Source organism: Chaetura pelagica, unplaced genomic scaffold (assembly GCF_000747805.2).
Source record: "Chaetura pelagica isolate M959 unplaced genomic scaffold, ChaPel_1.0 scaffold477, whole genome shotgun sequence".
Taxonomy (NCBI): Eukaryota; Metazoa; Chordata; class Aves; order Apodiformes; family Apodidae; genus Chaetura; species Chaetura pelagica.
In genome coordinates, this window is record NW_009953956.1 from 845,859 (window position 1) to 856,806 (window position 10,948).

General features: G+C 39.1%; 1 protein-coding gene across 1 annotated transcript in view; it reads left to right on the forward strand.

Annotated features, from left to right (window-relative positions):
- The window catches only part of DOCK1 (dedicator of cytokinesis 1), a 298,906-nt gene that overhangs the window by 67,699 nt on the left and 220,259 nt on the right, over window positions 1–10,948 (forward strand). Inside the window, exons 25-26 of the mRNA XM_010001879.1 lie at window positions 8,340–8,410; window positions 9,919–10,025. Of these exons, the coding sequence (XP_010000181.1) occupies window positions 8,340–8,410; window positions 9,919–10,025 (178 nt within the window). The remainder of the gene's footprint in view (window positions 1–8,339; window positions 8,411–9,918; window positions 10,026–10,948) is intronic.

Consider the following 10,948-nt stretch of genomic DNA (forward strand, 5'->3'; position numbering starts at 1 on the left):
GCCCCTTCCTGGCAGGTGAGCTGTCTGTGAAACTCTTCTGCACCAAATCCCACAGTGCAAGGAATAGGGTGCTCACTGGCATCAGCAGGAGGTTAATTTGAAACAAGTGAAAAAAGGAGTTTTCATTCCTAACACTTGCTGTCACAGGGGGTTATGGAGGCAGAGAGGGTCAGCAGGCCCAGAAGGAGGTCAGGCAGATTGAGTAGACCCCAGGTGCATAGATGTTCTGAAGGGACGGGTAGAGATGAAGCCTCTAAAGGAGGCTAGAGGAGCCAGGAGGGGAATGGACCACAGAAACTGTGAATGGCATCTCCTGAAGCCCAAGAGCTGGGCTGTACAAGCCCTTAGTGTGGCAAAGTGAGGGTTTCTTTTGCTACTGGGTACTCTGCTGAGGTTGGTAATGGTCTGAAGCTTTAAGAGGGGAGATTCAGGTTGGACATTAGAAAAAATTCTTTCCTGTGAGGGTGGTGAGATGCTGGAACAGGTCTCTCAGGAAGGTTGTGGATGTCCCATCCCTGGAAGTGTTCAAGACAAGGTTGGATGGGCCCTGGGCAACCTGGTCTAGTGGGAGGTGTCCCTGCCCATGCAGGGGGGTTGGAACTGGGTGATCTTGAAGGTCCCTTCCAACCCAAACCAGCCTGGGATTCTATGAAGTTTTGTAGAAGACTAATGAAGGTGAGCAGACAAGTTGCTAGGTCCCTGTGTTGTGCAGTTAAGATCAGCAGATCTAGCTGTAGTAGTTTCAGGCTTCTCTTACTGTTTTTAATATATTGGGGAGGCTAAATAGCTGTGTACAAAATAAGTCTGTTTGCAGAGATAAGAAGTTGAAAAGACCTACATAGAAAATTAAGGTGCTTCACATTAAACAAGATGCTTAATTCACACATGTGAATTATTTCTATTTCTCCTTGCAAAAATCATAATCTGTCTTGATAGTTTATCAACAGGAAGCAGAAATGCCACTGGAAAGTGTTTCTGAAATGTTTGCAGCTTTCCTTTTTGGGCAGGTTATACTCACTTATTTTTTTTTCCCCAGCCTCCCTGTTAAGAGAGCAGCCTTTGAGCTGACACTGTGGGGGCAAGTGAATGCAGCCTTATGTTCTTAGCAAGAATTACTCTTTATCTATTCAAATATTGATGTCCTTCTGGAAGCTGATGAGCTGTTTCTGACTGTAACTCAGGTATTGAGTTGCTTAATAATTTGCATTTAAATTGGCCCTTTTTTAAATTAGAATTTTTTAAAGGTTTGGCTACATTTGAACAAAAAAAAGAAGTTTTCTCAAAAGAAAACTGTATGAATTGTACAAGGATTTAAGGTTGTTCATCACTGCTCCCCCCCTCAGAGGGGAGAGGTCAGAACTGCTCCCCTACTCCTTAGGGTGGTGTTTGTAGTGGCTGGTTTAGCACATGGAAAGAAAAAGTTTGTTGGTTTTTTTTCTTGCCCAGAGTGTAAAGGTCTGTTTCTTTTTGTGAGCTTTTGCTATTGCAAAGCAAAAACAAATGAGAAGCATTATTAAAAAGTTATTTTAAATTTTAATTGTAGTGCTTCAACATCATATATTTACAATAAATGCATAAAAATCCATAGATTCTTGGAACATAATTTAAGCAGAGTTTTACAAGCATTTGGATCACTTACTGAAGGCAAATATGTTGCAATGAAAACATTTAAGGTGTAAGAATGAAGAAGAAACACTTTCATCCTATGCTATAAGGGCAACAATAGTCAATCCTATAGGTTTGACTTTGAGAAGCTGGTGTGATATAAATTACAGTGTTGAAAACTCTGCAGTTTGTTGGTTTTTTTATATAGTTGACTAAATAGAATGGTGAGGGGGTTTTGTGTGTCAGCATTGACTGCTTCAGAGGCAGGCATTCCAGGGACACCTTCTGCACTTGATTTGGGTTTTTTGCAGGTGTGCAGTTGTCCCAAGTGGAGAGGGAAATTCAAACAGTGATTTGAACTGACCAGTATTTCTGGTCCTCCTCTTACTAACAAACCTTTGTGATGCCTGGTTGTGCTGCAGGAACAGCTTGAGAAGTAGAGAGACTAAACTTGGTTTTTCAAGTATCAGCTTGAGTTTAAGAACAACTTGATTAAGGTGTGCAGCATTTTGTATGTGCTCATATTTTTAATGGTTATAAGTGTAATGACTTCACCTGGTTTTATTCCTATTTTCTGTTAATTGGTGCATGTTAATTATTTCCTTAATCTTTCAGTGTTTAAGCAGGAGCTCAGCTGAAGCCTAGCATGATGTTTCAAGTTTTAGATAAAAATGCAAATGTTTCCTAGTAATTTATTCTTGCATCTCTTAGAAACAAGGGTGGTTGAAGCAGCTGCATGGAATTTATGAGGACTGGCTGGTTTGGGCTGTGTTTGTGTGGGGGAGCTGAGCTTTTCTCAGCAGGGTTCTTTGCTCCAATGTTTGCTGCTGTGTGTGACTTCCTAGTGCTGTTCAGGATGACTGAAAAATGAAAGGCTGGTAGCCCAGTTAGTTTTCTCTGCTTTGTGATCTTGATAGTAGGTGTGTGTATAAAATTATCCTGTAACGTGACCACAAGGGGCTGTGGGGGAAGATGCTAACATTTCACTAATGCAAATTCTCTTCTATGTGGCTTTTAAATAAACCTTCTTGATTTTAACACGTGATGCATATTTCTCAGTGTCCCTACCTTACTCCTCCTGCTGATATTAAGCATTTATTGCTAAAGCCACAGAGAAGTATTTAAATTAAGACAGAAAACACATTACAAGCTGCTGAGGTACTGAGGAGGAAAGCAAGAGACTGCATTAGTCTGCAGGACTTTTCCAACAGGTTAAATACTTGATAACCATTATTTAAAATTAGTGGAGGAACAAAATGCAACCATGGACTGAGGTTTGTGTCTTTTAGAACCTATATGGGAAAGTCTGTTCTTGCTCTGGCACAAATACAACGATCTCTAGAAGAGGCCAACACCTCTTGTGATCATGCTCTGTGCTGTTCAACAGCAAATTTTGTGCCAGAGGTGCTGGTTCAGTTGAGATTTGATTACAAGTGAGTGCTGTAGAATTGAAAAATAGTATGTAGGCTTTCCTAGAAATTTTCATCCAGCTGCTGACTGGGTTTAACTTGTCTGGGCTGCTGAGTTAAGTAGAATGGATCCAGGATAATGAGTGTGTAGAAGGCAGGTGTGTTGTGTTGAATGACACAAAAGATGAAAATTAACATTAAAATAATGGACACATTGATTTAGGAAAAACAGATGTATTGCTTCATCAAAGAAAAGAGTTAGTAAGACTATATTGTATTTGGCAAAGAGTTTATGCTTAAAAGACTAGGCATGCTGTTTGACAGGAATGACTTAGAGAAAATGACATTTTTAAGTGAAATATTTTTGCTTTTATGTAATACAAAGAGATGAAGTTAAAGACAAAAACTATAGTATGCTTTTCAGAAGGCATTTTGTCATTAGCTTGAACAAATTGTTTGCAAACTTAAGTTAATATTGCACTTTTCCTAAATGTAAATAAACTTTTGCTACTAATTTTTTACGTTCCTTGTTAGTGTAAATCCAAGAATGGGATAAAAGTATTTTCTGCTGTTGCAAGACTGCTTTGCTGTACTTCATGCTGCTTTGTTTTCATTTACCATTGACTGCTTTTATTTCTGTGTTGCATTAAGGAAGACATTGCTCAATGTTCTCAACTGCATCACAGAATCACTTAGGTTGGAAAAGACCTTCAATATCACAGAGTCCAACCATTAACCCCACTCTCCCAAGTCCAGCACTGAGCCATGTCCCCAAGTGCCACATCTAGATGACTTTTAAACACATCCAGGGATGGTGACTCAACCAGCTCCCTGGGCAGCCTGTTCCAGTGTCTGACAAGCCTTTCAGTGATGAAGTTCTTCCTAATATCTAGTCTAAACCTCCCGTGGTGCAGCTTGAGGCCATGTCCTCTTGTTCTATCACCAGTCACTTGTGAGAAGAAACCAGCACCCACCTCTTTACAAAGCTGGGTCATGTAGTGAGTGTCAGTTAATGGTTCTTTTCATACCTGTGTCTTTTGGCTGTGCTGTGATACCTTTTCTATGTGGATGGGATGTCCATAAAGGGGAAGTGTGACCACATTTATGTTTGTGGTTTGTGTGGTGAGGAGAGGAAGAAGAAAGGGATGAGACACAATATCAAGAGGTACTTTGTGTCAGCTCATGGGCCGACATGCATGTGTTGATGTCACACCAGTCCTTGGCTGGCATGTGAATCACATCCCAGGAAAAAAACAAACCAACAAATTCCAAAATCACCCTGACAGTCAATGTAACAGTGACTGTACAAGGAACTTCAACTCAGCAGCAGGGAAAACATATCCATTATTCATCTGATGCGCTGTCGCTTTGCTGCTCCCTCTCTTTTCTATTCCTCCCCTGTGCTTTTTTATTTGTGTGCTTTCTAGTACTTATCATGAATGATTTTGTAGCTTGATAAAGGTAGTAATAATTTGTCAGTTGTTTTCCACAAAGAGAGAAGCCCCTTTGGGCAGTAACATTTTTATTGCAGCCTAGCTGGAAACTATAATTATTGACTAAGTGTGTGAGACTGGTATTTCCAGCCTTGGGTGTTTATCTAATGTGGTCACATGGCAATTATTGCAAAAACCTGTTTGAGTAAAAATCAGAGAATTAAAGTTCTTCTTTGTTGTGTTTTCCCTAATGCTGTTTTGAATTTTCAGGTGTAATAGGCATCACAGTATATCTGTGAGATGAAGATTCTGGCTTAGTTTGCCAAGTGCTTCCTGCAGAAATGGGGAATTTGAACCTTTGTCGAGTGCTGATCAGGAGGAGAAAGTAATCTAATGCTTTCAGTGGGGAAAAAACCCAACAACAAACAAAAGCCAAACCAAATTGCTTATTTGTTTTTTTCCTGGTGTTCTGTGAGAAGATGAGAGCAGGTTTTTTTATCTGCTGAATTTAATATTCCTCACTTACGTATTCCAGTATCCTGGGAATAACCAGCATTGCAGTTGTGCTACTGCTAACAAAAGATCTACTTTCAGCTGCAGCTTCTAACAGGATAAAATCTACAGTGAGAGCTGCTCTTTCTCAGGAGTTAATATCAGCAGCAAGTTATTTCAGTAGACCTCTGGATTACACAGATGCAGATTTCATCACGGGGCTGCAGAGCCTGCCTGTGTGATCATGCAGTGTCATGTAACTGAGTCAGTTGAGACTGGAAATTGGGAAATATACTTCCCCAATATTCTTTAAATATTAATATACTAAACTTCAATTGGTTTGTCCATGAAGTCAAGTCTTAATGGCTGACAATTGTTGCAACTGTAGGCTTTAAATTGATGTTGTAAATAGTTTTACCTGATTGTGCTTCGTTTAAACCGTTAAAGTGTCAATTTTAATGATTGTGCCAGCACAGTGTGAAATTTTAATTCAAGATATAAAATGCAAGCTCCTTTTTTTAGTATGTGTTACTAAACATTTATTGCTACATGCATTTGAATGATAAGCAAATAAAAACACAGCGATGGCAGCAGTTTATAACTGGTCATTAGAGTCCTCATCCATCAAAACACATAAGCGTGCACATAATGGGACTATTTGCATAATTACAGCTATGAGCTTGATTTTTGAGCATGTAAGGAGTCCTTTAAGCATACGTGGAAGTGTCTGATGATCAAGCTTGACAGCTTAAATGGACTATGAAATGGAAAGCTCTGAAATTTGTGTCTCACCCATTGATGTGTTTTGCTTTTTGCTTTTTAAACGGTGGTCAACAAGGGTTGGCAAACGTCCTGCCCTGGATGCTTGAAGTTATTGGGCAGGTTTCTTTCCCTCCTGAAGAGTTCATTCTGTAGAAGCAGAGACTGTTGGTGAGTTTTAAATCCAAAAGTCACCCCGCACCCCCCAACACTTTGCTTCTGTGGATGCTTCAGCAGGTAAAAAAAGTCACAGCTTTTTTAATGACTAGCGAACACCTACAAGAGATCAGTGCTGTGGCACAGCACCTTTTATTGTTATTGTTTGAGTGAATATTGGTGTGAAATGTTGAGTATTTACTCAGTTTTCCTTGAGAGACTGGATTTGAGGAGAGTATTGAACTTGTGCTGTGGGTCCCCCCTTAAACATTTCATTCTTTGTTGGCAAGATTTCTGTAATAATGAATATTCTGTGAAAAAGAAATGTGTGTATTCACCTTGCAGAGGAATGAATGAGCTGGTTAGAGATGAGCACAGTGTGCACTGAAGTTTTAATCTTGTGCTATTTTAACTTCTTTAAAACAGAAATTTGCTCAGCTGGTATAGCCCAGTGTTCTCCAGGATGGGTGATATTTTTGGGGTGATTTTCAGTCACTCTAAGCCCCTTGTGTACATGTGACACTGGTGTAGCAAAGCTTATAAAATCCCTACAGAATCCAATAGTGCTTTACAATCTAGAGAAAAGAATTGCCTGAATGGGTGCTGGACATATGCTTACTTAAATGATTTCACCAAAATAAGTTTGATCTGCATTTTTATTGAGAAATAGATACATTAATAACTGCTTCATCCATTATTCAAGAGAAGGCGTATTTTGTATCGCTGATACCTCTGCTAATCTTATCCAAAGATATGCTAATGATTTAATTAAAATAATTATAGTGCATAATATACTTGAACTTTGCTCTAAAATAGTAGGTATTAATCATTAATGGTACTTGTATTTTTAGCTGGGAAGGCAAAGTATTTGAGAGTGGATTCTAAACTTCCCCCCCCCTTTTTTGCTTAGCGACTTGAACCAAGATGTCCTTTGTGACTGTAATAAAAAACTTGACCTCATCCACTCAGGAGTGGTGGAATTCAATTTTAAATTACTGGGGTTGTGGCAGGGAAGTGTAGGTGTCTGGCAATGGACAAGGGGTTTTGTGTTTATCTACAAGGCACTGCTCCTCAAGGCTGGTTCCCCATGGCTCTTCCTACTGTTGCCTGATGCCAAACAGGGTCTTGTGGTCCCCTGGATGCCTCTGACCTTGGAGTTGTGTAGTATAATCACATGGGCTTCAGACTAGAAAAGAATTGATTAAAAGAGAGAAGTGTAAGGGTTTGTTTTCCTCCTAGTTGAAAAGGGTAGGGAGCACGTGGTGCTCTCGTTGATGGAAGCTGCAAATGCTGAGCATCAAACCCCAAACCAGAAATGCCCCATATGGGCCATAAACCATTCCCCCTCTTGAGGCAAAAATACATTTATAATCAAACTGTTTGGTATTACTAATGAAATGCAAAGATAAACTACGTCAGGCTGGTGTAGTGCATATTGCAATTATAGTGTATTTTTCCCTAGTCTGGTGCTCAGGGTACACAAGAATTTGAGGAACCTCATTAAAAAAAATTGCTTGTGGATGAGCTGATGAGGTTAAGATGAAAACCTAAGACTTTTGCCTTAGGGCACTTAGGTAGAAGATTTTCTCTCCTGTTATTTGAAACAGGGCATTTAAAGCCATTTGCAAATGAAGAAAAACAAACTACCCAGCTTTATCTGATTTGAAATGACTGTGTAGACCAAGTGATTTTTGTCTGTGGTGTAAGGAGAGGTTCATTTACTATTGTCTCACCCAAAGTGTGTCCTTTAATTGCTGGGCAGTAATTTGTAGCTACAGATTTTTGCTCTTCATGCCTGTAAGATAATGTTTGCTCTAGAAAGAAATAACTGCTAATGGTTACTAAGAAATAGAGAGATAAAATTAGTTAAAATTACTATGAGTAGTTAAAACATGAAACATCTGTATCTGCTGAATCCTTTCATTCTGTGCTCTGACATGGAGTGACAACAAGTTGAAGGGGCGTTGGAAAGAACTGTAGTTCCATTAGTGGCTACCAAGAATTTACTGCAGGGGCAAATGACAATTGTGCATTTTTGGTTTCATTTTAGTGGAGGGAAAAATCAAACCCTCACATCTTGGGCATGGCTGATGAGGAGGGTGAAGAGAAAGTGCCTCTCCAGGTCTCCAGGAGATAGGGAAAAAATTATTAGAGGAACATGACTTAGTTTTGTGGTGTGTGCTGATGCACCAAAAGGTTTCTAGAACATACTGCAAGGAACTCTCATTTTGGTCTAAGTTGTCAGTTTTCCCAGTTTGCTGATCCTTCCTGCCTCTGTCTTTTAAGTCTCTTAAATCTAAATGTTTCATTTTTCTTGAGTTTCAGTGTAGGTAATTGACCCCAAAAAGATTATGTTAAAGCAAGCCAGGGGGATTCTGCTGAAGCCACAAATAATTAAGCCAATCTCTTCTTGCCACCTTTCCTCAGCTTTTAAATCAAATGAATTTAAGTCTTATTAATTTGTTGCTTATATTTTTTTTTTTAGGGGGCAGCACTGAAATATTTGCCAGCTATTGTCAATGATGTGAAATTAGTATTTGATCCCAAAGAACTTAGGTGAGTAAAGTTAAGAGTATGTGCACTGTGACCTTTATCTAGATCTTTATTTTACCTGCATGTATTTATATATACATCCACACACACACATATATAAAAATGTATACAGAGGCAATGAAATATGATCACCTGCACTGCTTCATCACTTTGGATTTATTATCTGTTTTCCTTGCACACATTTTTAAGGCTATTCTAACAACCTCTTTTTCAAGTAACATGCACAGCATTAAGGTGTGACAAGTGTCTTGACAAACTTTGCCATTTTGTTGAGTACAATCATGTCAAGACATAGCAAGAATTACTGATGAGGCAACAGACATTAGAACTTCTAAGCTGTGTACTTGCTGCTTCTCTCCTTGGAGTACAAATTTACTATACTTAACTAGTCAGTGAACCCTGTTGCTGGATCAGCATCTCAGTAGCTGATAAACACAGGGATGTTGTTAGTAAATAGGGCAGTAGGAAGGTATTTGGGAAAAAATAAAGAAACCAAATCAGAACTAGTATTTCAGAAAAACTTTTAGAGGGAAAAACATCAGTTTCTCTTTCTCAGTGTTATTACAAGTTGTTAAGTTGGGAAAAACTCCTGTTTAAATCTAATTTGACTGCACAAATTCTTCTATATCTTGTTGTTTGGGGTTTTTTTATTTTATTTCTGTGTTCTGGCTTGTCAAAATGAGGAAAATGAAAGCAAGAAGAAGTAAAATAATGAAGAGTAACCTCAGTCTAAGATGGCAGTGGGCTGAGGAAGCTGGCAGCTGCTGCCTGTCTGTGCTGGAAGCACTTTACATGTACACTCCTGCTTCTGGTGGCCCAAGGAAACTCTTTGTAAAGGGTTTCTGGATTAAATAATAATTTTGATCTGTGATAGCACAAGTTCTGAGACTTTATACAAAATGAAAAATACTAGGACTTGGCCTCTCGTACTCCAAGCACGACTGACAGTTTTTCTGTCACTTAGAGTATTTAATTTGATGGAATAATACTTAGAAGTGAAGGCTTAATGGGAAAAACTAAAACTCCAGGATTTTAGGGAGCAATTCAAAGTGATGGAAAAGTCTTTTAAAAATGTGTATTTCATGGAATCTCAGGTGATGAGCATGACTGTCCCTTATTATCCTAAAATATGTGTTTGTGGGGTCCTTTTGGTTTTGGTTATTTTTGGGGTTTTTTTTGTTGGTGAAAGCTTCTAACATGAACTACCACTTTTTTTTTGCCTTGATATGGTTGTGTATTATTCCATTATTAGTGTGTTAAATCTAAAACCTTAAATAAAACATGGGAAAAGAGTGTAAAGCTGAGATAAAAGGGAGAGGGCAGAAGAAAAGACACAAAAAGACACATTCAAGACAACTGACATTTCTTTGGAATCCTGAACTTTTCTTCTGTGTCTGGGAAGAAATTACTTTGTCCCAAAGTATGTAGTTGGTCTTTTGTGCTGCTGGATTTTTTTGCTTTTTAAGATATTTTGGAGATGAATGTGTTTTTATTTGTACCTTTGTACTTAGCAAGCTCTTCACTGAGTTCATCCTGAACGTGCCCGTGAGCCGCCTGACGGTCCAGAAGCTCCACTGCCTGATCGAGATCGTTCACAGTGACCTCTTCACCCAGCATGGTGAGCAGCACCTCTGCAACCATTCAATTGCCACATTACTCCTTGGCCCCAGCCCTCTGCAGGTGCAGGGCTTGTCCTTGCTGCCCAACACGTTGGAGGTTGTAAGCAATTAAAGTTATGTAGATATAAGGTTATAAATAGATATGTAGCATAGAGTCATTAAGGTTGGAAGGGACCTTAAGATCATCTAGTTCCAACCCTCCATGAGCAGGGAACCCTCCCACTAGATCAGGCTGCACAAAACCTTATCCAACCTAGCCTTAAAAACCTCCAGGGATGAGGCATCAACAACCTCCCTGGGAAACCCATTCCAGTTCCATGTTATATATCTATTTATATAACCACAAGGTTGTATATATAAAAATACATGAGGGAGTGCTAATTAACACTTACTGCAGGTTACAAATCAAGAAGTGAAAACAAAAATGGAAGATCATCTAGTTCCAACCCTCCATGAGCAGGGAACCCTCCCACTAGATCAGGCTGCACAAAACCTTATCCAACCTAGCCTTAAAAACCTCCAGGGATGAGGCATCAACAACCTCCCTGGGCAACCCATTCCAGTTCCATGTTATATATATATTTATATAACCACAAGGTTGTATATATAAAAATACATGAGGGAGTGCTAATTAACACTTACTGCAGGTTACAAATCAAGAAGTGAAAACAAAAATGGAATTTTAAATTTAAATGGTCACTAAGCATCTGGTGTTATTGGCATCTATTATAACTTTTAACTGTGATACATTCTATCAAAAACTTCCCATGCAGCTTTTGTGCTCCGTGAAGTTCTGTGGAGCAAATGAAAGGTTTTTTTATGTCCTTTCTGTCTGAAGCATCATTCTCTCCCTTCAAGCTGTCCCCTAGCTGAAGTAAAGCAACATAAAAACCTTTCAGTGTGTGCCATTCATTCATGCTTT